This window comes from Heliangelus exortis, chromosome 25 (assembly GCF_036169615.1).
Source record: "Heliangelus exortis chromosome 25, bHelExo1.hap1, whole genome shotgun sequence".
NCBI lineage: Eukaryota > Metazoa > Chordata > Aves > Apodiformes > Trochilidae > Heliangelus > Heliangelus exortis.
This window is the reverse complement of record NC_092446.1, coordinates 1,960,492-1,987,777: the sequence shown is the minus strand read 5'-3', so window position 1 is coordinate 1,987,777 and position 27,286 is coordinate 1,960,492. Positions and strand designations below refer to the sequence as shown.

At 44.2% G+C, this 27,286-nt stretch overlaps 1 protein-coding gene across 6 annotated transcripts in view; it reads left to right on the top strand.

Moving 5' to 3' along the window:
* The first annotated feature begins 325 nt into the window (after positions 1-325).
* SRGAP2 (SLIT-ROBO Rho GTPase activating protein 2) overlaps positions 326-27,286 on the top strand; it is an 87,884-nt gene continuing 60,923 nt past the window's right edge. For 2 of the 6 annotated variants that reach the window (XM_071768729.1, XM_071768728.1), the window contains exons 1-2: positions 326-412; positions 1,413-2,025. In XM_071768729.1, the coding sequence (XP_071624830.1) occupies positions 1,959-2,025 (67 nt within the window). In that variant the 5' untranslated portion in view covers positions 326-412; positions 1,413-1,958. Of the gene's footprint in view, positions 413-1,412; positions 2,026-20,484; positions 20,659-27,286 lie in introns of those variants that run through there. The other 4 variants (XM_071768730.1, XM_071768731.1, XM_071768727.1 and 1 more) reach the window with 4 other exon arrangements.

Below are 27,286 nucleotides of genomic sequence, written 5' to 3'. Positions count from 1 at the left end.
CTTCTTGCAGACCATTGGAGGAGACGAGTGGCACCACCCCTACCGCCCGCTGATTGGCGGAGGGGCGCGCCCTGCCTTGCTCCCATTGGTCTCTCCCGCTCCTATTTTGCATATTTCGCCCCGCCCCCGCGGAACCCTTGGGGCGGGGCTTCTGCGCTGCGCCGGGCTCCGCCCATCCCGTCCCGATGGGGCGTGGCTACGAGTGCCAGGCGGCGGGGAAGGGGGCGTGGCCAGCAGAGGAACGGAGCCATTTCATTCGTCGGCGCGCCCGTCCCTCAAGCGCAGAGCTCTCCACGGATTGGTCGGCTCTGGCGAAGGGGCGGGACGGCGGCGGTCCGGTGCAGGGGACCGTGTGGCGGGCGTCAGCGGCCGGAGGACGCCCGGCTGCGGGAGGCGGCTCCGCAGCGCCCAGGTAATCGCCCCGCCCGGTTACCGGGACCCATCCCCTCCCGCACCTTCCTCGCCGGGGGGCTCGGGGCTGCCCCCGCCGCTTCCCCGCAGCTCGGCCCCGAGGCGGGGCGCGGGGCCGGGTCCCTCAATCCCGGTTCCCCCCCCCTTTCCCCTCCCGGGATCCCCCCGCCCTCCCTACGCTTCCTTTCCCCGCCGCCCTCATTGTTCTTCCCGGGCGGGATGCGGATCCGGCGGGTGCCGTGTTTATTTATTCCTTCCTCCCGTACGCGCATCTTCCGCGGGGACTGCCCGCCCGCCCGCCCGCGGGGCCGCAGCCTCGCCCCCTCCTTCCCCGTAAAAAAGAGAGGAAAATAGCGTAATTGAGAAAAAAAAAGATTTAAAAAAAAAGGGTGAGAAAAGTTACGTCCCGCCATCCCCCCTGCGGGCAGGTTCGGGGCTGCCCCGCACACCCCGTGCTGCGCCCACCCCAGCTCTGACCCCCACCCGGGAGAAAAAAAAAAAAAACCAACAAAACCCCACAAAAAATTCCACGAAATCACCCCAAAACCCAGGAGCTAGCGAAGGAAAAGCTGCGGATGGAGCTGGGGTGCGGGTCCCGGCCGGGGATGCTGCAGCCTGGCCGGGCTCCGGCTCCGCTCCCCCCGGGCTGTGCTCGGGGCCCCTCCCGCCCCTCGTCCCCTCCCTCCCTCCCCGTGTCCCCTCCCCGTGTCCCCTCCCTCTTGGCCCCCCTGGGACCCCCCTTTCCGAGCCAGCCCCTGCTCCCCGTCGGGGCGTGTTCTGCCCGCTGACCTCCGGGCTCTGCCTTCCTCACCTCCCTCACGCTGTTGCTTAAAGGCTAATTAGCAATTAATTTGGCTGACAGGGGCAGCTTTCCTTCTTCCCATCCCAGATTTCGGGCTGCTCGTCTTGTGACTGCTGTCTGCGAGCTGTAATTTTCTAAATACGTCCTGTTTCATTTTTAATTTTTTTTTTTTTTATTATTTTTTTTTTTTTACTCGCAGGCAAGCGAACCAAAGGAAGCGGCTTTCTCCTCCTCGGCTTCGGCTCTCGGCTGGGATTTGATTTGCATCATCTCGGAGACCATTTAAGAAGAAGGAGGGGAGGGGGGGGTGAAGAAAAAAAAAAAAAAAAAAAAAAGCCAACCAAACCCACACAAAACATGTTGTGCGGAAGGACTTCCACTCCCCGGCTCTGCTGTTCACGTTAGCGATCAGGAAGAGCCTTTGGGGGCTGCAGGATTTCGTTGCTCTGATGCTGCTACGAAAGGTTTTGGTGCAGGGAGACAAAACTGCTGCCTCTTCCATCCTCTGAGCCCTCAACATCTGCATTTTGCTGCTGCTCCCTCTCACACCCTCTCTCCATGGACTGATTTATATTGTTTTGCCTTTTTTTTTTTTTTTTTTTTTTGGCTGGGAAGGGGGGGGAGGCATCGCCTTGAGAGGATCAAAAAAAATCCCCTTTTTCTGCCTGGCGTTCTGGTGGATCTCTTTTGGGGTTAATTTTTTTTTTTTTTTTTTTTTTTTTTTTTTTTTTTTGGAAAAGAAAACATGACGTCGCCAGCAAAATTCAAAAAGGATAAGGAGATCATAGCTGAATATGACACTCAAGTTAAAGGTAGGAATGGTTTTTATTTTAATATTTTTTCACTGTTGCAGCCTCGGCTGGTGATGGTAGGAGTTTGCAGGAGATGTTTGGGTGGGGAAGGGGAAAATCATTTGCAGATTGCCTGGAATTTGCAGGGCTTTTCCATAATACAATGCTGGATGGGGTTTGCAGTGTTTTTTCTCCTCCCCGTGGGGTAGGATCCTACTGTGGTTTTGCCTTTTTAAGGTATCCAGGGAAGGGCTTTTTTTTAGTGGAATATAACAAATCTTTGAGTCCGGAGAGCTCCATATTCCTCTGTCTGCTGTTCTGAAATATGGCTTTGCATTTGAAATATGAGAGCCACTTAATTGCTTTTTAATCCTCCTCCTATCAGGGGAATCATTGAAAAATCTGTGTAGTGTCAGAGGAGCATATTTCCACTGCTGGTAACAGGCACTGTGCTGAGGGTCCCTGGGAAGCTGTTTGTGCTAGAAAGTTCCATTATTCAGGATTTTGCTCCTGGTGAGTCCATAATATTGCTGCTTTCTTTTCCTTGCTGTGCTCTGGAGTGTCACACCTTGGGGCTGCAGGGTGTGTGCAAGCACTCAGATCCAGGCACACATCTATAAATGAATAAAACTAAAGCATCAGTGTCCTTCCCATCATCAGAAGGAAGGCAGTCAAGAGTCAGAGGTGTATTTGCAGTGAATCTTCTGCAGAATTCACCACTTGGCTGGCTTTCAGGCTCTGGTGTGCCCTAGGATTAAAAAAAAAAAAAAAAAAAAAAAAAGAGGATGGTGAAATGTCTACTTAGCTTCTTGCTATTGCAAAGTTTTCAAGGTAGTGCTTATTTAAAAAAAATAATTATGGCTTGTGCATGGCTTGATGTGTGGCTGGTGGGAAGTCATGAGATGATGTGATTTATCTCCTTGGTTCAAACTTGCTTGGTATGCTCCTGGCGTGCAGGAAAGATGGCCCTTGGGCAGGGCTGGAGGAGTTGGAGCAGGGAGATGTAAAAAAAAAAAAAAAAGTGATTTCAATCTGAGTAGGAAGCCTCGATTAAAACTGACAATTAAAATATTGTTTTTCAATTACCCACTTAGTTATTTTCTTCTGCTGGGAAGGAGGGGGGCTGCAAATGATGGAAAGGTGTCCTGCAAGGTGCGTGTCCTACACTGACCCTGCTGCTCTGCACCTGGAAGTGGTTTTGCCATCTATGTTCAAAATGCTTAACTGAGCACATGTGAAGGGGAGTAGGAGTTTATTCTGATGATTTTTTTTATTTTTTTTTTCAATATTCAGGTTTTTCGAGTTAGAAATGGAGAAGGGCATGTTTCTTTTTTACTAGCTCAGTTTCTGTTCCTGTTTTCCATCTGTCTTTGGAAATGGGAATTGATGTCAGGGTAAAATTAGAGGCTTATGTGTTCTTTCATTTTTTTTTACCCCATCAAGGTGTGTGTGGTAAATACAAGGTGCTAGTCACAATATTTGTGATTTGGGGACAATAATAAGAAACAAGGCTTCAGGATTAGTAAAACACATCTTCTCCTCTCTCAATGTTTTTAATGCTTTACACAACAAATCTTTTTCCTTCTTTTTTTTTTTTGAAAAAGAGACCACAAGATGGGAAAATTGGAAATGAGCCTCTCCTGGGTGTGCAGACCATTACTGGCAAAATTGAGTTCATCTCTTGAGGTGTTAATGAAGAGAGCTGTCAATTAGCCTGGAAAGGTGGTCCCAAAAGTGAATTTTTGCAATGACATGTAGATTATTTTTTTTTTTTTCCTTTCCTTCTCCCTCCAACCCTTCATGAGCTCCTTGGACACTGGGGATTGTCATCCCCTCTTCTTCCAGGCTTGGGGGGGAGGCTTTGAAGTTCAAGGCACCTCTTAAAATGTCATAAAACTCGCTGTACATCTCAGATACCTTGGGATGGCTTGGGTGGTGCTTTGGCTCTCATGATCTTGTCTCTAAATCCAGAGATGTGCTGCTCTCTCTGCCACAGGGAGAAGAGGAGATGGTGCTAAAGATGTTTAAATCCCAAAGCGTGGTGCTGCCTGGTGATTAAACACACCATGGGCCTTCTCTAGAAATTGTGGTGTCCTGGTCAAATTCTGAGCTGAGCTGTGGGAACAGAGCTGGTGATAACTCTGATGGGTGTCACTGGGATTGTTTGGGATCTTGTGTTGTGAAATGATGCCACAAAGCAGCTGCTGTGGGAGTGAGATGATGAATCAGGTGTTGGCATGCTACAGAAATTGTCACTTATCTTATGGTTCTCAGATAAGAAAACTTTCATTTTTTATTGGCATTTAGGAACTTGCTGCATTTTTTTTTTGTGTTTTTTTTTTTTTTTTTTTTTGCTATGCTGCATTCTGGCTGTGTGTCTGAGCCTGTGTTTGGGGGCTTCATTTGAAACCATGAATCCACAAACTTAAGTACTTTAAATTATTACTGATAGAGTGATTGAGCTTTATTTCAAAATGTCTTCAGTTGTTAAAGACTGTTGTTAAAGACAGTTGTGAAGACTGTTCAAAGCAGTCTTCAGTTGTTAATCAAGAACTCTTTAAGGACTAGTTTGGTTATGGGTAATAGATTGTTATGCATAATTTTTGAGTTACTGTTGCTGAAAAAACTTGGTAATTTTTCTTGTAAAAGAGGGGTAGGGCTGCCAGGGTGTTTTGTTCCCCATGGTTGGGAGGGATTTGTTGTCTTCTTTGCCTCTTGGGTTGGAGTTTGCTCTTCCTGTGGCCTGGAAAATCAATGTCAGGATGAAATCAAGTTCTGAAGGTGAAGCCTTTTTGCCTCCTACACCCCAAACTCTCTGTGCAGTGATCGGGGGATGTGTATTCCAGGAGGGAATGATGATTTCCTTCCTCAGGACTGCTGCAGTGTGGCTGAGGATGGGCTTTGCAGTCTGGTGCAGTGCATCCATCCCTGGAGCCTGCTGCATCCCAGAGTGTCCTGGGACCATGGAGCTGAGCATCAGGGTGACCTCCTGAGCTCCCTCCCGACCTTCATTGCCCCAGGATCCCATATCTGGAGATCCCAATTACAAACTTGCTGCCTGCTGAGGGGTCTGCAGGGTTTTATTTTTTGTTTTTTCTCCACATCTGCACTGACCTTGAGTCTCTTGCCTTGCAGGGATGGCAGCCAGGTCCCTGTTGTGTTTGGCTGCAGGGCTTGTGCCATCTGCACTGCATCTTTCAGCTTTTTGGAGGAGAGGTGGTTGGTTGCTGGGCTCTTCCTGCAGGACTTTTTGGAGAGGGGTTTCTCTCCCGGAGGAAACTCTGACACTGCTCACCAAGATGCTGGGTTCTGTGGAGCTGGAAAGTGAGGTTCTGTGGTCTCCATGTGGAGCCTTTGATATCTGAAGCTCATCCCCTTGTCTGGATTGTCTCTCCCAATTCCTTTGTGCAAGCTGTGGTAAAGCAGAGATAATTAATTTATGCTGTGCACTGCATTCCATCTGAGATTTGGATGCTGCCTATCTGTGCCCAACCAAGGGCTGTCAGGCTGGTTTTTGGTTTTTTGTATTAAATTGGAGTGTACGTTTGCTGAGGAAAGAGAAGCCAGTGATTTATCTCTTAATTCTTCTCTTTCTCCTCCTGTCCCACGAGAGCCTTATATTTGATTAGTTTGTATAAAGCTTCAGTAAATAGCCTCGTGCTTGGGGCTGCAGAAATTTAATACTGAGATTTTTATTATTTTTTTTTTTTTTTTTTTTTGAACACGGTGAGGGTTCCTAAGCCACTTCTGTCCTTGAGTAGTCTGGAGCAAAGGTTAAAGTGCATCCCTTGCAGATCCTCCAGCACAGTCCAAAAAAGCTCTGGGAAAATGAAAAATTGATGGGGTGGTTTATGGCAGCACAGAGGTGGCTGTGTGGGGATTTAGCTGAGTGTGTCTTGAACTAACAGAAGATTCCTGATCAGAACAACTTCAGGCAAACCTTCCAGCTGCCATCAGATTCAGGCCACTGCAGTGCCTACAACTCCCTTTCTGATCTCCCCAGAAGTGCTGATAAATTTCAGATAAGTCCCTTTTTCTTCTCAGGGCTGACTGGCTGGTGGTTTATCTGACCCCACTGTGCTCTTCTCCTTGAAATGCTGCTTAAAAAAAAAATAAATCTCAGTCCTGTGCTACATCTTCTGAGCACCTTGGGTGACTGTCAGGAGCTTTTAATCCTGGTGGATTCTTTGGAGTGGTGCAGACAGATGCCAGCAGGACCTGTGGCTGGGTCAGCAGCTGCAGTTTTGGGGGTAGGAAATGTGATGGATGCTTTTGGGGGTGATTTGGAACAAAACTGGGATGTCCCTCAGCTGTTGAGTGTCCTGCTGTTCACACTGCATGCCTGGGAAACAGCCATTTGTGGGTTTACCTCTTGATTTTCAGATCAATAAATTGAAATGGCTGTAATTTGTTTTGCTGCTGAAACTGTGCACAAGGTGGGGGGGGGCTCAGTGCTGTTGGTGTCACACGTGTGTGATGATTTCTCTTGTGTTTCAGGTCACCACTGACCCCAGCACCAGGGGTCTGTGCTCTGGGGAGTTAAGGCTGAGCTTTTATCCACCTCCTTGGCAATTTAATCCGTGGTGTAAAGAGGCTTTCCAGCCACACGCCCTGATGTGGTGGGGTGGGATAGTTCTGAATTTTGGGATGGGAGTTTGTGTGTGTTGGATTACCATGTACATTGCAAATGTAAAACTACCTTTTAAGGGGTTTTTACAGTTAATCATTCCTCTCTGTGTCTAAGTGATTCCATTTGCTTCCAACAATGACTTGCCCCAGACTCTGGCTGGGGATCTGCTGGAGGATCATCTGTTTTTCTGCAGTTCTTGATAGTGCAAATCCCTGGAGTTTTGGAGCTGGATTGGGCCAAGGGAGCAGCCTGCTGCCAGAAAGAGGGGAAGGAGCTGTTGGTTTGATGTTACAGCAATGGTTTGTGTTGCTTTTTGTGAACTGTGAACAGTTCCTCCTGGTGGATTATTAAGGAGGATGGGAAGAGGTAGAAGGAAGCAGAACGATTCCTTCTTTCCTCTCCATCTCCAAAATTGCTCTGTGGCAGATTCATCACATTTTTTTCAAGCCTAGAGAGCAAAGCTGACCAAAAGCCCTCAGTCCACTGAGTGAAGTCTTGAAGTTTCTTCCAAAAGCAGGAGGAATTGCCAGTGTAACTCCAGTAGGTTTCTATAAAAAGTTCACAAGTGATAGCCAGTTTCCCCTGACTCCCAACCAAGGGAGCCCCACTGCATTTTTCCTGAGCTCTGAATGATTTTCTTTCATGGTCAGGGTACACATGAATATCTTTTCCTTCATCTGTTTGTTAAAAGGCTGGCTTTTTTTTTTTTTTTTTTTGTATGTTTATTTTTAACACTAATTTTTGCACATTTTGGGAATTTAAAGGACCTATTTGCCTGCTCAACTTCTCCAGCTGCCTTTCTGAAGAGTGAAAAATCTAAATCTTTCTTGAGATGGAAAGTAATGTTTAAACATGTGCTCTTTTGAATGTTCTTTTGCTATGCCATGCACAGTTGATATTCATTACTTAAAACTTTATTTAGTCCATTTTGCTATGACTTCTGTAGATTTCATGGGTTCTTTCTGAGAATTTCTACATCCTGGGAGTCCTCTGTGAATGTTGGCAGTGATTTGTAGGCAATGGGAGGAAACACAGAGTTATGGTTTCATTTGCTGAGGGATAAAAAAGCATTGGAGAAAATGGGAGAAAGGATCTTCACTGTAATTCCATCATTAGGGACCATTCTTCATCTCTGTTTTCTTTCCTCTCCCTGTGTGTTGCTGAATCATGCAATAAATCTTTGCCATTAACTACAAACAGCAAATTCTTGACATGTTCATGGGGTTCCCCCCTCCTCCTTTAATGCCCACATTTTCTACAACATTTTCACTCCAGGTGTTGCTAAATGTGCTGAAAAAATTCTTAGATCTTAAATGTTTTCAGCACACTGCAGAAACAACTTTTTTTTTTTTTTTTTTGTCCCATTTATTTCTGTGAAATCAGCTGAATTAGGGCAGGGAGCTGCCTTATCCTGGGGCACATAAGCAGCTCTTGGCTTTCTGACTCTTGAGAAGGAGCCAGCTAAACAGATTAACTCGAAACCAAGGGTGGATTTTAATCTCCAGTTGTCACCCTGCAGCAGGGTGGTTTGGTCAGTCCTAATTTTGAAGTTTGAGTTGTTTCTTTTTCCTTTTTTTTTTTTTTTTCCTTTTTTTTTTTTCTTCCTTTTTCTTTTTTTTTTTATTGTAGGGCTTTCCAGGATGAGCCTTTTGGTTTCCCTTCTTTTAAGCAGGGAAGGTTGGTTTGGGTTTGTGCTTCTGCAGAGCATTTTCCGTGCTGGGAGCTGTGCAGTTTATAGATGGGGAGTGCTCACAAATTGAATCTACTTAAAAATAACACCAGTTGTTGCCTGGGAATTAGTCCCTGGTTCTTTCTTTGGACAGCTATCCACTCCTTCTGCTGGGCCTGTGAGCAAGGGGGGGTTTGTTCCTGACAGACCTGGAGCTGCCAGAGCTGCTTAACTGCTTGATCTGAACAAGTGCATCAATTCTTTTATACCCAAAGATCCTGAACCTCAGTCAATCAAACCAGTCCTGTGCCTCTGGGGGGTTCCTACAAGGCCAATCCATGTGGTTTTTTTGCTGGAGCTTTGATTTCCTACCTGAAAAGGCAGGGGATGATCAGCAGCACAAACTTGGGCTTGTTCTACAAATACCTATTTTAGAAAGATGAATTTTTTTTTTCTATTTCCTCTGGTTTTTCATCACTGTCCCTGGCAGTAAAGGAGAATTCAGGGCTTGAAGCTATTGCTGGAACAAGCCTGGAAGGGTCCCCCCCCACCCCTTTCCCAGGCATTTGGGGTTTGGGTCTTGGTGCTGATGGATGGGATGCTCTTCAGCTTCTCACCCTCCCTGCTTCCCATCCCTTCTGTTCCAGGGCTTGTAGGAATTGTGAGGATGGTTCTGCAGGTAAGGTGCTGAATTCTGATGTTTCCATCACCATCCCCTTCAGCTTTGTTCAGAGCCTGCCTGAATATTGCAATAATAAAACCCAATTCTGGCTGCTGCTGGTGGAGGCTTCCTGGTGAGAAATCAAGGGGGGAACCCCAGGTTTGGTTCAAGTCCTTCACAGCAATTTTTCTTTGGTGGTTTAGTGGTTGAAATGAAAGGGGGGAGGGATTGCAGTGTCCCTGTGTCAACCTTTATGTTTAGGCATTAATTGATGCCCTTGTTCCCTTCTCAGCAGGGGGAGGGAGTGATCTCAGAATCACCAGGATTGCAAAAAGCCTCTAAGATCACTGGGTCGAGGCATCAAACCTGAAGGAGGATTTTTTTAAAAAATTGCAGGACAATTTTAAGGAATTTTCAAGGCTGTGATGTATTAAGTGTGGTTCTGCCTTTTTTGGGGGCATTTTTAAGGTGCCTGTTGGATGAGGTGGGATAGATGAGCTATTCATGTGCTCTTTGAGGATGCTCCTGCTCGTTAGCACTTAATTTGTGAAGTGGAAATTCCCACAAAATCCTTTGCTTTTTGCAGGTTAAGAGCACCTGATATCCAAACCTCTTTTGTGGATGCTCTTGATTTTAGGAAAAAAAACCCAGGAGTTATTCACACGTTTCTTTATCAGTTTTTTGTTATTAAAACCTGAAGAAATGCTACACAGTGAATAAATGTTTTACTTGGAAATCCCAAGTGCGATGGGTTCGCTTCCCCCAGGGCTGGAGATGGCACCATGAATAACCAGCCAGGCAGTCCTGAGCACTAATGAAGTGAAAAAACACTGCTGTTCCACCTTCTTGGAAACCCACAGCTGTGTCAGGACCTTTTTAGAGCAGGATTTGGACACACAGGCAGTGAAATTCACTGAGATGCTGCCCTGCTGCCCTCCAGGTTGCTTTCCTGGCCAAAGCAGTTGGTGAATTCAGTGATAGGGTTCACTGATTTTATTTATTGCAATTTTTTTGGTCCTCAGCAGATGTAAATTCACTCCTAGGGACTCTTTTACAGGTGTGTTTTGAAGAGTCCTGTCTGATGCACATGAAGTGCTTTGAAAGCTCAGGACAGAAAAGATGTAAATAGGAAGCAGCCGTTTTTACTGTGAAAAGAATTTATTTCTTACTTTTTTTTTAATGTGTAGAGTGAATAAATTACTGAATGGTAGTGACAAACCATAGCACAGAGATGTTTTATGGACTGCAGAAGGACAGAACTCTGAAGGCCAGTGGAGGTTTTTCCCCTGTGTTCGATAACCAATTCTTCATAAATTTAATAAATTATCTCTGAAGTGGGTTTGGAAAGGAGCCTGGTCTTGCTTTGGTCTTGTTAATGAAAAGAACTCTTCCTAAGTTTTCTGCTGAAGCAGGGAGCTCTCTTCATCCCATTTATCCTTTAAAAAAAAAAAAAAAAAAAAAGGGTAGCCCAGCAGTATTTCTGCTGGTTGTACCCTCTGTGTCCCAGCTCCATGGGGAGGACTCCAGCACTGCCAAAAGATGCTGAAATATGAACAAAAGGCTTTGCCAGTAAAGGACTTAAAAGTGTGCAGCTGGAAAAGGGAGGGGGAAAGGGTTTTCTGTGCTCTATGGAGGGAGGAAAAAAGCAGCACTACAAAGGTCACAGGATACAGTAATGATGTTTGGATGGAAACTTCACTTGCTATGAATGAAATTGTGCTCTTGTGTTTTCCCCCTGGAGCTGAATGTCTTAAAACTCTGGATACTTGTTGTTCTGTTTCTTTTTTTTTTTTTTTGCTTTTCTTTTTTTGGCTCTTGTGAACTTCTATGAGTCGTGCTACAGAAATGAAAAAAAAAAAAAAAAACAAAAAACCTGGAAAACTGGAGGATGGATGAGCACCCCCCAGTGCCAGGAGTGGCTGAAATACCTCTGACTTTGGGGGAACTCAGAGTTCTCTGATTCTGAAACTTCCTGCAGCATATTTGAAGCCTTAGAGATGTTATTCCTTGTCTACTTTGAAGCTAAATAAAGCAAATTATTTCTGGGTATAACTGTGGGTGTGCACGTGTATTTATAACATCCATGTGATCACCATTCACTTTCTTACCTCTGCAAAATTCCATCGGTTTTCCTTTCAAATATCTTCACACCTTTGGGAAGAACATTCAGTCTGGATTAGCATTTGAACTGGTTTGGTGTTTCAGCAGATCTTGCACAGTTTGAATGGCCTTGTGTTCCCAGGAGACTGAAAGTAGGTAAAAAGATGAAAGGGTTGTGTATTACTCAGCCTGACCTAAATCAAGGTCTCCAGTGAGATTTATGGGATTCAGTTACACATCTTGAAACATGTTGAGAGAGAACACTGAATTTTTTTCTGTCTGGCTGTGTTGGCTGGAAAGGATCTGCCTCTTCCTTTTAAGAGAAGTTGCTCAGACAGAGGAGATAATTGCATAGCTGTATATGCAGGGGGAGTTGCCTTTTTTTTTTTTAATTATTTTATTCTTGTTGGGTTTCTTGGAGACGTTGGAATGACAAATCCCAGCTTTGTTTTCAACCAGACAAGAGGCTCTTCTGGTCAAAGTGGGAACGGAGCTCAAATAAAAATGGACTTTACTGTAAAGAAGAGCCCAAAGCAGCTCCATGAATGAGTCCAGGTTCCTGCAGCCTTGGGTTGGAGTTTCAGGAAGCTGAAATGTGTCTGTAGGGATCCCCTCTTGACTCCTTCCTCCCTTCTTCCTCCCTGACTTCTGCCATTGGGAAATGATTTGAGTAATAAGTAGGAAATAAACACTCCCCCTAAATTTCCTAGCACAAATAAACAGGTTTGCTATTTTTAAGTGCCAGTTTTTTTATGATTCTTCCAAAGTTCTTTTTGCTCCACTGGGATTGAGTCTTGAATGAATGTTTGCTTTAAGATTTATTTTTAGGAGTTAAAGGCTTATGTGAGCTTCAGTGCTGCCAAAGACACTAAATTGCCAGTCCTAGAGGTCAAATTTATATCTTAAAATTTTTAAATCTTTAAGCTGCCAAGAGGAGAAGCCAGTTGAGAAGACTGAAAGAGATGCCAATTTCTCTGCTGCTTGTACTGTGGTTTTGTTGATGCTTTCTTGGGTCTGTGAGAAATTCCTTGTGCTGAAGCAAATCATCCCTGTTCCTACTGAAGCTGAACTCAGAGTTTGTGTGGAGTTTTGGGTTAAATAGGAGAAAAGTTTGTGAACATGGCAGATTTCTCTGGGTGGCAGAGCAAGCGGGAAATGCTCGTCGTGGCAAACTCTTGGGGTCCAGCATTAGGGTGGACTTAAAATTTAATTTTCTCTGTGCCTTAGCTTGGTTTGAGGTGAACTTGTCCATATTAACGTGTTTTACAGACTGGATGTTCTCTGCATGGTGGTGACAGTGGGAATGGTTATTATTACTAATGGCAAATTGGTTAATAACGTGGTTAGTCTAAATAAACTAAGAGTGGAGACTGTGTTTCTTTCATTGCCTAAGTTAATATTTTTATACAGCTACTATTCACTTTCCAGTGTGGGCTTTTGGAGAGGTTTAATTTTAGTTCTTTTGCTCAGCTAGGTGCAGCTGATGGCTCAGCAAGATCCAGGTTATTTGTACATCAGTTCCCCTTAACAGCAAGTGGTGATTCCTTCCTAGAAAGGCTTCAAAATGCTCCTGAATGCTGCAGGCTCAGGGCTTGAACTCATTTTTATCAAGCTGAGTGACTTGTTTATGGCTTAATTACTGTCATCTTGGTTTGGACAGAGGTGAATTTCAGTTTTTTCCTGTTGGCACAGTTGTTCTGGGATGAAGGGAGAGGTCCAGTGAACACAGTCAGGGGAAGAGGGCTGGGTATCAATCTCTGATTCTGTATCCATGAGGTCACTTCTGGGGACTGGCTTTTTTTTCTTTGCTTGCAAAAGGCTCCCTCAATTATATTTCCTTTAATATAATGTTCAGACTTGGCAATCTGCAAATTGGGAATAAGTAAAATCTGTTTTAATGAGCGAGAAGTCAGTGTGGATGAGTCAACCTTCATCTTTTTTGGGTCCCGATTCCAATTCATCCCCTGTTTGCAACAACTGAAATGTCACCAAATGTTCCCACTCTTGGAAGAGCTGGGAGTGGCTCCTGTCTCTCCCTGATGGATATTGCACTGCCAAAGGTGGTGGGCTCTGAATCCTCCTGGCAGCTCTGGAGGAGAAGCAGGAGCCTGGATGGAGAGTGGGTGGATGAATCACTTTTCTGCTCCTCTGGACCCAGCCTGGAGCTGGGAGGAGCTTTTGGCTCCACAGGGCTCCAGATAGAAGGATAAATTCTGCTTTGGGTTTTTGCACATGAGGCTGTGATGGGGCTCCTTGGGGGTTTTTTCCCCCACTTTTTATTTCTGTGTCCATTACGAATCCAAAAAATTAATGTTTCTAGAAATAACCTGAGTACATTGCTTTATTTTGTGAATGGAGTGTCACTTTGTAAGTAATTAGGAGGCTGTGCTGGGATGTGTGCAGTATCCCTAGACAACAGCTTTCATTTCCACTGTGTGCCCACTGGTTTTGCTCTTGGAAAGCAGGGGAACAGCCATGGCTTCTGGTTTCAGCTTTTGTGACTGATGTGCTGTGTGGTTTTCCCTGATCCACTGAATCCCCATCATCTTCCATGGCACAGGGATGAACCAGAGGGAGTTTTGCACTTGTACAAACCTTCTCTTTTTTATTGGTTTTTATTGGGGGTTGTATTGGGGGTCTGAGGACACTTCACTGCCCAGCATCCCATCTCTGCCTCTCTCCATCACAGATGCTCTTTAAAACCCTGCCCAGGTTGGAGATGATGCTGGATGTAGCAGCAGTCAGCTCTTCCTGGAAAGGGGCTGGTTTAAGGACATGGGTGTTGTGTCCAGACCTTAGCAAGTCATTTCCTTGACTCCTATTTTTAAATACACCCAGATCCCCTCTGCACTGCTCGGGTAGTGGGGATTCTCCAAATCCCGCGCTCTCGGGAGCTGGCGTTCGCTCCGACTTCCCATGTGGGGCTGACATTCAAAGAGAAACTTGCTTGGTTTACACTTTAAATAACTCTCTGGTGGGGAGGTGGATAGTGAGAGCACACAATGCAGGCAGCACGGGGTCGGGGGGGCTCGGCAGGGCTATTATTAGCTGACAATACCCGGAATGAAAAGCCGTAGCGGCGGCATCGGGCTGGGGCCATTGTGTAGCAGAGATTTTTTTAATTGGGAGAGCCAGGGCTCTGTCAGGATCTCCTGCTTGGAAGCTTCACTTTAGAGACCTCGTCTTCTTTTCCTTTGCTGGAGGTTGTGAAGGAAAATGGCTGCTAAGTGGCTGCTTTTAAAGCAGACTTCCCCGTTCTGCTGGTGGTGGATGAGGTTTAAGATGAGCTGACAGGCTCTGCACGTTTTCCCCATTGAGTGCTTGGAAGGTGACAGTTTTGCAAAGCTGAGTCACCTGTAAGTTCATGATATGGCTGTCTCTATTTTTTTTTTTTTTTTTTTTAATGTGTCTGTTTTCAAAAGGAGGCTCAGGCATGAAGGAAAGGTGATGATCTGTGTGGGTATTACTCAAAAGCGGAAAACTCCCAGAGCTCTGGGGGAAGCTGCTGTAGCTGACTTCATCTTAACCTTGACTGATGCCAGAAATGAAGAGGATTTCTTGGCATTTTGCTGACTCAGTCCATCACTCTTCTGAGGAGAAACAAAGCCATAATGTTTAAGGAACACATTTTTTAGACCAAGCAGGTGTCATTTCTTTGTAAAGAAGTAAGTTCATTTGTAATCTCTCTGGCACTGGTTACTCAAGCTTTGCATCTCTGCAGATGTGTCCATGTAAGAGAGAGCCTCAATTTCCAGGCCACACAGCTGTGACCAGTGCTTAAAATATTTACATTACAAAATAAAATCTTATTTGAAGCCATAGATAGAAACTGCTTCATATTATTCACAGTGTGGTCTATGAAATGTCCTTTCCAAGTGTGGTTTCCTCCATGTGGTTTGTAAAGTTAATGGTAAATTGATCTTTGACTTTCAAAAATAAGAAGTTGAGCTTCAAAGCATCTGCTCTGGGAGATCTGAATGTGTCAGACAAGGACCAGTTTTGTCAGAAGTCATTGACTCAGTTTTCAGAAAGAGAGAACCGAAACCTCTTGAGGAAAGAATTTTCTGTTCGTTCTATTTTGAGTTTATTGTGAAATCCAGGAAAGTCCAAACTAATATTAAACTTGAGATGGTTGTGTATCCTGCAGCAGGAATCAACACTGAGAGGGAAGCTCGTGGTGATGAGGAGAGGATCCATCAGGCAGTCCTGCACCATCAGCCCTTGAGCTGGGCTGGAATCTGGGGGTTGAGCTGGGCTGCAGGAGGAGATGCTGAGCAGAGAAGTGATGGAATTCAACCCCAGCATTGCTCAGAGTGATCTGCAGTGCTGGGGGTTTTCTTTTCTTCTTCCTCTTGAAGGGTGATCGTCTAAAGTTCTCCCTCTCTCCAGGGGGAAGAGCCTACAACTTGGTTTTTAACTGCAGAGCTTTTTGTAAGAAAGCTGCTTCTGCTGGCAGTGCCTGCTGGCGGTCACAGCCATAGGGGAAGCAGCTGCTGGCAGCAGGCACAGTGACTTCTCCCTCTGCAGGCTCTTGAATTTGAGGAAGATAATTTGCATTGCTGAGTTTGTTGCTGATGCAAGCTCCAAATGTGGAGCTGTTTGTTTCAGCCCAGTCCCTTTGTAGAGCATCTCTGAGGATGCTCAGGAGTGCTGCCGAGTGTCACCAGGGCTAAAAATGAAGTTTTCCAGCAGGGCTGAGGTTGAAAGCCAGGAGGTATCAGGCTGTCTTCAGCTTGATGGGCTTGACTTCCTTCCCATGCACTGATTTCTTAGTTATACTTCAGAAGGAGATTAAAAGCTGGACATCCTGTTCTTGAGGAGGAGGTTTTGCACTTCTGGCTTGCAGCGTAGGTCACTTGTAAATGGGAATGCTGCAAGGATGGATGCCTTCTGCTTATCTCATTAGTCTGATGGTATTCCCAGTCCAACACAGAGTAAACTTCCAGCCAGGCTGTGGGGACAGCCAAATGTAACATCAGTAGTTGTGCTAACTGGGTGCTGTTAAATGCAGGGGATTTTCTTTCTTTTTGGTCTGCCCAGTCTGCAGACCCGGGATGAAGAACGAGGATGGGAGGCTAGGGATGGGAGTCTGAACTGCTGTACCCTGGGGGTTTTAGAACAAAGGAAGAGTTACAAACAGGACAATGTCTGCTCTGCTTTTCTCAACCTTTATTTTTTTAAAAAATTGCAGTAACGTGTGTAATTCAGGACTTTAAAGTTGGCTGCTTGACTACTTGGTCTCACTGAAGAGCATCCATGCTTGCTCCTTTGCTGTGTAATCCATTTTCTTCAGACAAATCAGCTGATTGCATCCAGGTTTTTTTTGTTTTTTTTTTTTTTTTTACCCGTGCTTTTATTAATTTTTAATTACAGCATCCTCTGCAGATGTTGGAGTGTCATAAAAATGAAATGTGGAAACAAATGCAAAGTTGTCATGGCTTGCTCCAAATTCGAGACAGTAATTAAGCTGTCAGGGGGAGGAGTGGAAAGTTCAGCTGACTTTGTGTGGACTCCTCAGTGGGAAAGGCAGATGGGAAATGAACTATGAGCACTGGTTTATCTGTGCAAGTGCATCTGCTTTGACAGGTAAAGGATGAAAGCCACCCTGGCTCATCAAGTCTAAGATCTGGGGTTTTTTTACTTAGCAGCTGGAGCCACTGCTGATTGGTGTTGGGGAAATGGAGGTAAAAATGAGCAAGAAAACCAAGGTCTGAGTATTCTGAGTATTCAGGTTGGTAAGAAGAGGCAGTGGCACAGCTTTTGTGTTGGGGGTTGCTGGTTTTGCTTAGAAAAAAGAGCTGCTAAAGATGGGCTGGCAAGTCTGGGGGTTGGAAATCAGGTTTTATGGTAAGTGGGGACTTGATCCTTTAATGGCCCCTAAGATGCTTTAGAACCAAGAGCTTCCTTTAACCTGCAGTCCATGGCCTGCTCTTGGGTTCTGTAACTGAAAATGTTATTCAAAGAGGTAACTCATGTGCATCCCCAAAGGATATGTGTTTCCTACCCTCTGTCTCCTTTCAAAGGTTTTCTGGCTGTCTCTACCATGTCCAACAGATCATTTTGTGTAATCCTGTCTGGCAATTTTTTTCAAGATATTTTTTTCTTTTTTTTTTTTTTTTCTTCAAGCTCTTGTCTGGACGTTTTGTCCAGATGGTCTCAGTGTAAGTCAGGCTGTAAGGTGCAGTGTCTTGCTTTGATAAGGTTACTCCCTCTGTTCAGAGAGCTGATGGCATTACAGCAGTGAGAGAACAGATCTCTCATGTTAATGGGAAATTACCATTCATTCTCTTGAAAAATGAAAACAGGACCAGAGTGTCTGAAGCTTTCACTACTCACTTCCCACTCTTAAGTTATTCTCATGTTCCTGCGAAAGTGTTGGATTTTAAATGGTGATAACAAATCCATCTGTCCTGGCTCTTCCCTGGAATGTCTCTTGATAATAATGGTCCACCACTCCAAGAATTCACAAATGTCAGTCCCAGCTTCCTGGCATTCATGGTTTATACATGTAATGAGCAGTAAAAGAAAATTAAATGGCTTGCATTGATAATTCATAAGTCAAGGTTGTCAATAACTGGGTTTCATGAGCTATCTGAGATGTTGTCAGCATATAAATCAAATTCAAATTATTTTATTGAAAGTTACACTTGTAACTTTATCAATGGAGATTTTACTATGCTGTTTATTTACATGCTCCATATCATTAAGACAATATATTCCAAGCCCTTCCCGACACAGGCTTTCATTAAGTATATACATTTCAAAGAAAAATCCAAACAAAATACTCCCCCATCTTTGGCATTTTAATGAGGCTGAGAAACAGGAATATTCCTGGGCTGCTTAAATCTTTGCTTCATCCAAAGGGAGGGCAGAGAGATGTCTTGGAGTAACCTGAACCTGCTTCCCACTGGAACTGGGAATGACCGACCCACAAAATACTTGGCTCTCAGAAGCCTCCGAGCTATTTCTAATATTTCTGGGCTGTTTGTTGGGTTGGTTTATTTGGGTGTGTTGTTTTAAGGCCCTGGTAAATGAACCAACACAAACATTCCTTGCAGGGAAGCTGCTGGAAGAGCCGAACTCTTGGCTCCCCACTCCCGTGTTGACTTTGGCCCCTGCTGGAGGGAGATGGTTCAGGGGCTCTGCTTGGCAGATGCTGGGAGCTTCAAATAGGGAGGGTAAATAAGTCACACCCAGCAGCTGAACTGCAACACTGAATGGCTTACGTGTGCTTTGGTTTCCTCCTGTCCAAGTGGCTCTAAGAAATCGTCACTTAATTTTTTTTTAATTTTTTTTTTTTTTAATTTTTTTAAAATTTTTTAAAAATTTTTTTAATTTAAAAATTTTTTTAAATTTTAAAATTTTTTTTAAATTTTTTTCGGTGTTTTCTAGGGATCAAAGTGTTTTGTTTTTTTTTTTGTGGAGTTGCATTAAGCAGATGACAAATGAAGGGGGTTGATAATCAGGGCTTGGGGAGAGCTGGAGGTGTACGGAGGAGCCAGGGTACAGCACTTGTGCTGCTGGGATCAGGCTGCCTGGAAAACCAAAAACATTTCTAAACTCAGGATTGTCTTTTGGGGCTGCAATAAGAACAAAAAAAGTTGTCGTGCAGATCTTCAGGGGTTTCAAATCACTGAGGTCAGATACTGGGGGGCTGGAAGCAGAAGGGTTTGGTCAGGCAGGAGAGGTTCCTGTGCTGGGAAATGAGGAGAAGCCAGAATGTGAACCGGGAGGGAGTTTGCTGTATCCAAGTGATTTTTATTTTTTTTTTTTTTTTCCCCCCCTGGAGAGTGAAGCTGTTGGTTGCAGAGCTCTGTGTGCATCATGGAGGATGCAGAAGCAGAGCCTCCTTTTTGCCCAGCCCTTCAAATGCTCTACAAGAGCAGGATTGTTTCCTTCCCCACTTTTGTCTGATTGATAAAAAGGCTCCTTTTGGCTTCTCAGAAGTGGAAGGAAATGACCCTGGACAGCATTCTGCTTCTCAGTGAACAGGGGCTTGATCTCTGCCATAGAGGATGCTTGATTTCTGGGAGCACTTTATTGATTCTGTTATCAAATTGATAACTAATCCAGATGAGTACCTGCTTTTCTGTGTCATGCTCCAGCTTCAGCTAATTCCAAGTTACATATATCCAGTTTACAAGTGTTTGTTGGTTTTATTTTGACCTCTGGTTATATTTCTCTGTGATCATCTTGATGGATGGCTTCAGGTTGGGTGGTGGCTTGCATCTGTGTTTCTTTGGAAAAAACTTTTTCTGCTAAGTTGGTGGTTTTGTACAGAGGGGAATGAGAGGAAACGGGCTTTGAGATGAAGGTTTTGATTTGATTTTTTATTGCAGAAGTTACCTACTGGTCAAAAACTAGGAAGAACCTTACCCATCTGTGTGTGTGCTATGGTTCACTTCTATTGAACTTTGAGGAATTTGTTGTTGGAGCCACATCAAGAATTTCTGAATGCTGAAGTGTACGTGCACGAGTGTTGGTGTGTGGCAAGGAGGACCCGAGTTCTGGTGTCAGTTTTCTGACAAAGGCACATGAAAAATAAGCTTCTCCTTGTTCCTGATCTGGTCTAAGCTGTGCTGATTGCTGGGTGTTGCTGTAGCACACAAAGAACTGAGAGAAAAATGATGATTCACAGAACTCGAGCTTTGCAGGCTCTGTCAAATATTCATCCCCTCTTCCCAAGAGGTGCTAGAGAGGAGAAATGGGAGTTCCTTTACACACAGCACTCCCCCACTCACACAGCTCAGTATCAATAACTAAAGAAATGACTTCTGCCTTTCATATGATGTTATAGGAAAAGCCTCCTTGGGCTTTCATTGACTGTTCCTGCTCTAAGCTCCTTGAGAACTTGAACAAAGACTGAGCCAGAAAGCAGTAGGGAGACTGGAGCAAGATCACTTCTTTTTAGTTGAATGTTTTTGTGGTTTTAACTCAGGCTTTTATCTTCTAGCTACAAGATTCTTCGTAGATAGACTCGGGTGTCTATCCACAACTTAAAAACAGTTCTCCAATCTGATTTCTTTTGTAAACAGTTAAGGCTGATTTATAGTAAACTCTCATGCCAGTTGGAAGAGGCTCGACTTTGATTTTCTGTAATAGTTTTGGTTTAATGGCAGGTGTTGGTTATTACAGTGGGGAAAATAAGAGGCTGCTCTGGTGGAAGCCAACTCTGTCATCAGTGTCCACTGGTACCCTGGGCAAATAACTTGGACCTTTTTGATCTTCTCGAAGTCATCTGTGAAATGCCTGTAATGATGCTCATTATTCATCTCTCCTGGAATGTTCATGGTTAATTAATAGTTCTCCAAACCTCCCAGGAGCACTCAGAGCAGTGTCTGCTGGGGCTGGCAGGGAGGCAGTGACGTGGAGCTCAGGCTGCTTAAATCTCTTTGAGTCACCTTGGTGACTTCTTGGGTCGTCGCCTTCCTGCTCCATGGACTGAGAGCCTTGCCTGGAGTTCCAGAAAAGCAGAACGTGAGGAGGAGGAGGAGGGCTGCAGAGATCCATCCCTGATGGTTCACCTGTACAGATCTCCAGGCTGCTGGCCTGCAGCTGGCTCAGGGGCTCGCTGGGTCGTTCGGGACCGACCAGGTGGGTCCATCCCTGCTGGGATCACCCAGGAGCTGGTCCAGGTTGGGATCTCCTGGGGACCCTCAGCTGCAGGAGTTGGGAGGTGTCTGAGGAGGAGGGAAGGAAGGCTTCAGGTCCAGTGTCTGCTTTTTTGGGGGTTGCAGCAGCTCCAAGGTGTGGTTGAGCTGCATGAGACTGAGGATCAGGTGGGGAAGGTGGTGGTGGTACCAGGGAAAGGTGCTTCAGGATGCCTCTGGAATAGTGGTACTGACCCAGGGTTAACTTTCACTGCTGTTGACTTACCAAGCTTGAAAAGGAAGCCTTGTCCTATTTGCTTTTTTCTATCTTTAAGAAATATTCCAGGTAAATTGGTGTTGATTCTTTAAATATCAACTTAAACCCAAGGCAAGGAAGAGAACCATTGATGCAATTAAAAAAAAACAAAGAAAAAAACCCCAGGTTTATCTGTCTTTCCCCTCTGGAAGCTGGCAGTCTATTGGAAGTGATTTTCAAATTTATTTCATTCTGCTGTGCTTGAGAAGAGCTTACAAGTCCCTTTTTGCTCCTCTTCATTTATTTCCTGATCATTTGTGCATGTTTAACATGTTAGTTACCAAAGAGGAGAGGGAGGAGAAGAAATCCTGAAGTGAAATTAAATCAGACACCAGCATTAATCATTCTGTTTGTATCTCTAAGTATGTGACATAATTCACCAAAGGATTTTCCTTTAATTGAAGATATTAAACCATGTAACTTGTTAATTGCTACTTCTGTTCTAGCAACTGTATTGATTTGAAAAATAGGCTTGATATTCCTTTGCATGAACTACTTGTGTGTAGGAGTGTAAATATCAGGTCCTGTGAATTGGGAGGAAGTAATAATTTTTCCCATTGCTGCCCTGGCTTCTTGCCTCCCAGTATCTTTCAGCACTTCCAAACTTTACTTAACCTCTGGAGCACCCCTGACAGATAGAGAAATGGCAATTTCTAATGTCAAATTGACTGGATTTTTGCAGTAGGAAGAAAGTTGGCTGGGAGGTGGGTCTGGAGGAGGGTTTGGTGTGTTGGGGTGTGCATGGATGGCAGTTCCCCACCTGTAGAAATGTCCAGAAACTGAAGAGGCATCTGGAAGTGGTAGCCTCGTGGTGTGTAGTGTAGAGTGTGTTGAATTTGGGATCCCTGAAGTGAATTGATGCAGTGAGAACATATGGCAAGTGCCAGAAATAATGATGGCATCACACGTTTCTGATGAATAATCTGATTCCGTTCAGTACCATTCCAGCAGGAAAATAAACCCCTCACAATATTTGACACACTGCAGATGAAACACTTGGAGGAAAAAAAAAAAAATTTGGATGGTGAAAGAAGCAGTTGTTTCACTTCTGTTTGAATCCCCACCAGCAGAGGAAATTTTAATGCTCAGTTAGAATGAAGACATATGTGAAGTGTTGGGCTGGAGCTGTGGCTGTTGCAGAGCTCCTGCATTGTGTAGCAGCAAAGACAAATTATTCCTAAAATAAGCCAGGAAAGCACTGCAGAAAGCCCATGCATGGGAGAAATGAGTTTTTAAATCAGTCCAGAGGAAAAAAAAACAAACCAAAACACTAAAAGTCTTTCCTAACCTTAAGATCCATCTCTTTGAATTTGGGTACTTGCTCATTGCAGGTAGAGTGAAAAAGGAGAGATAAAAAAAAAAAGTAGAAAAGTAGAGTGGAAGAGAGTATTTTGCTGGGATCCAGGTATTTTTGAGTTCTTCTGGAAAGGTTCTGCCTGCCCATCACTTGAGGGAGTGGGAAGTCGATGACATCTGAACCAAACCCCAAGGTAATGCTGATAGTTCTGTGCTTTACAACCCCTGGGTCCTTTTTGTGCTTTTATTTTGGGTGGGTTTTGGGTAACTCCTGGAAATAGCAGCACTCTGCAGATGGATGGAATGCAGGAAGATCCTACATCTTGTGCTTCATAGTGATTTCAGGAGGTGGTTCTACCTGCTTGGTTGTCTTCTCTCTTTTTGTTCTGACTTTCTTCAATAGGGTTTGGTTTTTCCAATCTGCTTTTTGTGAAGCACTCTCATGATAGCATCAGGAAATGGATCTGGAGAGAGGGTCAGCAGCCTCTTAACTTTGCTTTTGTCTCACGGACCTGTTCTGCTGTCTCTTCCTGATGGATTTCCATTCTAGAATAAATAGATATTTCTGTTGAGAGCAGGTGCCAGCCTCTCCCTTTACAGAGGAATTTCAGTTCCTTTGTGCAGAGTCAAACACCCCGGTGCAACATTCATCATTTAAATCTCCTCGTGTTTTGAAATGAAGAGCTGTGAGTACCTGGCTCCCCTCCCTCTCTCTCCACACCCAGGCAGCTCCTTGCTTGCAAATGAATTAAGGTGGTTTCTGAAGGGTGGTTCCCACTCTTTTTTGGTCACTCTGATTAATTCTCACACTCTGATGCTCGGTGAGGAAGCTCCGGATCGATCGCTGCTCGTGAGCCTTCCCTGGGCTTGGTGTTTCATTCCTTCATCACTTTGTTTTTTTTTTTTTCTTTTTGGTGGTGTTTAAAATGTTAAATAGTGGGGTCAATAGTGGGCAGGACAGCTTGGTGAGCACTGAGAACAGAGGGTGGGCAGGGAGGACAGGGCTGGTCCTGGGGCTGGGAGGAGCAAGAGTTAAAACCTGGCTTCCTCCGAGCGTGAACTCCTTGTGCAAGACCCATGGGAAATCCCCCCTCCTGTCCCCTTTCCCAAAAGGGATCCAGAAGCTGACACTTTAGTGGTAACCAGCCTTGGTTTAATGAGAAATCAAGAGTAATTTGATTAAAAATGTGCCCGATGTGCTCAGCTTTATTCCTTGCTACGTTTATTCCCTGTTGTTGAAGTCCTAAATTTGACATCTCCCAGCTCCCTGCACTGCTCACCACCTTTTTTTTGTAATTAATACAACAGGGTTTGAGGAAAGAGTCTCTTCCTTCTGGGAGAAAGGTTTGAATGGTCAGCAGGAGAGTGTGATGAAAAATATCTGAGAGTTTGGTTTGCTTCTGGTTTGACCAGCAGCAGAAATGACATTTGAAGCAGGAAAAAGACCCCTTCATAAACCATCCTAAAACATTCCCCACATTTTTGGCCATCCATGCAGCTTCATCACCCTGCATGAGAGGAAGCCCTTCAAATTAAAAAACTTAATATTAAAACTTCATATTAACAAGAAGCTTGGAGAACACACTATTTCAGGTTGCTTAATGGGTCCAAGGTGATTTCTGCCTCCCAGAGCACTCGGGTGCTGGGGATGCTGCAGCAAACCAAGAGTTTCCCAGCTCCAAGGATTTTCTGAGCACTGAAAATCTGAAGTGGGGGAAGTCTGTGTGTGTCTTGCTTTTGATTGCACTAACACTCCCTGTGTCACAATGGCTTTTAAATTGTCTGTTATATAAATCCTTGCTGCAAAACTGTGATAAAAAGGGTGTTTTGCTGCTTGCCTGTAGTATTTGATCCAGCGTTCAGAGAGTGGGAAAGAATAAGCAAAGGTTGGTGGGGTTTTTTTTGGTTTTCTTCTTTTTTTTTTTACTTGATGTCATCTGGGGGAAGCCTTTAACTGCGTACAGACAATCCTAAAATAGCTGTGAAATTTCCTGTAGGCAGGAGCAGTTGTAATACTGCTGCTTCTTGTCTGTAGGTTTTGGCTCTTCACTTATTTGAAACGTTATTGATAAACTTTTATTTGTGCTGAATAAACAGGCATGGAATCTAATTACATGATAATATCTGAAGTACTTGGACGTGTCACCTTTGTCAGGTTTTTGTGCACACCATGAGTTGGTTACAAAGAAGAGGAATTTTGCAGGAAGGAGGAGTTACCTCCACTCTGCTCTTGGAATTAATGCAGTGAATCCCTGTGCAGGGTAATTTAATCTGGATTCTGTTTTTAAACATCCTCCCTGAGAAGTCAGCAGCCTGGCCTGTGTTTTGGTAATAGCAAAGGAGACTTCCATGGCTATTTCATTAGACCAAAAAAAAAATAAATCTAAATATTTAATTTGCATTCTATGTGGATTAAATGCCTTGGCAACTTTGTCAACATGTTTAATTGCATAATTTGGAGCGTTTGCTTAAAAGCTTTGCAGATCTGAAGCCTTGCATCAGGCTGTGAATTGCAGATCAGTGTTTTCTTCTGTGGGCATGGAAAGCCCTGGTCCAGGCTTGCTGCTTTCACTGGGGGTCCAGTTGGAGGGTGCTTAAAATTTTAGGGTTTCCAAGCTGCCAGAGACATCAGAAATCTGCAGGGAAGGCAAAAGCTGCCTCCCTCCTGTCCCTGCCACTCAGCTTGGGTCTAGAAAAGCTGGTAGACCCAAGTAATTAGGGATGCAAATATATTATGATGGAGGTATGAAAATCAAAGATGAGTGTCCTCAGTGCTTGACTGAGACTGGCCTTAATTTTTTTTTCCTTTTAAGCCTGGCTCCCAGCGTCTCCTTTCAGTTCAATAATGCAAAGCTTCACGGGCTCATATTGCACATCAAAAGAATTTTATCAGTTTGTATTACAAAGAAATTCAGCTGCTAACACCTATGATTCTGTTCATATGTTTATAACTCTTAAGGGATGCTTGACAAGGTGTGTTACCCAGTGCTCAAGTTAATAAGGAACCTCCTGGTTTTTAAAGGAAAATGTCCCTTTTCCAGTGTTCCTCCTCCTCCTTTTCTGAGAGGATTAGCAACCTGAATCCCCTCCTGGCTCTGCTCTTAAACAAAAGACTTTATTTCCTCCTCTTGTATAATTTTCAGATGAAAGCCCAGTTTTCAGATTACCTGTGAGATTTTGAAGGTTGTGATGATCAACAGCTTTTGGCTGGCAATGCAGTTTGTTCTGTGGAATTTTTTGCTGGTAGTGTCTGAAGGCTTTTCTGATTCATTTCAGACCTGGTCCTGTCATTTGTCACAGCCCTGTTTGCCATCATGTACCAAAAAAATACAATATTGAGACAATTTTCATAAACCTACAAAGTCTGACTTTTGAAGGACAGCCTTTCTTACATATGTTGACAGGGGAGATGTGAACAATTATTAGCAATTAGTGATGTGCTGGGAATATGTCAAAATGTGTTGTCCAGAGTATTTTCTAAAACTTATTTATGTATTTAGATGGTTTTAACTTACTCAAAGCCATAGTGTGGGTTGGTTTTGATGTATTGAAACGAATTTGGAGTTCAAACTAATTTGTGATCTTGATCTAAAATTTCTGCTCCAGCTTTCTGTCTATAAAGTGGAGATTTTGGTAATTTTGGTTTTCTGCTGAGTAGCCTGGAAGGTCAGATTGTGTTAGAGAGCAACTCAGTGCTTGGTGACTTCCAATCCTTGCTGCTGGGTGGGGGTCCTGAGAAGTGTGGACAAAAAGGTTTGGGATCTGCTGCCTTGTGGATTGATTCTGTTTGTGGATTGATTTTTTTGGGGTGTCTCCTGCCCATGCTCAGCTTGTAAGGTACCATCAGGAGGAGGATGGCTCCTGGGGGGGTGACCATGGGGACCACAAAGTGGAAGGGTTTGGAGCTCAGCTCTGTGGGTTGGAGCAGATCTGTGTGGGGGAGGGAATTTGCTCTTTCATCTGGGAGGGAGCTGGGGGTTGGTGGTTCTGTTTTGTTGTCATCCCACTCCTTTCCCAAGCTTGTCATCTTTCTGTACGGCGTGGGGATGTAAAGGGTGGGAACATCTTGAGAAAGCTGCAGAGCAGATACAGGGAGATGGAGGGAGATACCAAACCTCCTCCTGGTGCTCTGTGCTGGGCAGGTTGTGATTCATCCTCCTGGGACCCAGTTAGAGCAGTTCAAGCTCATGTCTGGGAAGGGTTGAGATGATCTTGCTTGGAGCAGGAATGTTGCTGGGATTGTCTGAGGTGACTGGGCCAGGAGGTCTCCTGAGTTTGTGCTCCTAGCTGTGTGCATCACCCACCAAGGAATGAGCAAGTTGGGATGGAAATTTCTTCAGTATAATTTTCTTCAACTGTTTCTTAAACACTATTAATTTTGTTTATGGGATTCTTTCCAAGATTGTAGGCTAGGAGTGTTTTGGGACTTTGGATTTGTCATGTAACCAGCCACCCAGAGGCTCAGCTACTTCAAACTAGCAGATGTTTTCAAGTGGGAGCAACCTGTTCCTGAAGATCATCCCTATTTTTTTAAAGATGTGACTAGGTCTGGTGATAGCTTAAGATGTAGTGTGTCCCTTAACTTGCCTGTGATAGAAACTACTGGTGATGGCCTTTCCATGGAATTATTAGAGGCTTAAATGCCAGCATTTTATTCAGGGACAGTTACTGTCACAATAGTCAAGCATCATTTGTGCATCATTTGTATGCATCAAAGTGTAAAAAGGAAAGAAAAAAAAAAAAGTCAAATTATAAATGTTGAGAATGACAAATGTGAGTAAAATACAGAAGGCAGAAGGTCCTTCCTTGCCCTTTAGAATTCATTAATAACTAGATGTGCCTGTGGAGTGCTGCAGGGAATGTTGAAAAGGTGTTTGCAGAAAGAATAAAAGTAAAATTGTGCAAGTGTCTGGCTTTATACAATACTCTGCCTGTCTGTGACCCAGGTGACTTTCTGATCTGGTGATGGAAGGGGATAAACGGTTTGTTTAAAAGGAGTGGAAAACTTTTCTATTGCTAG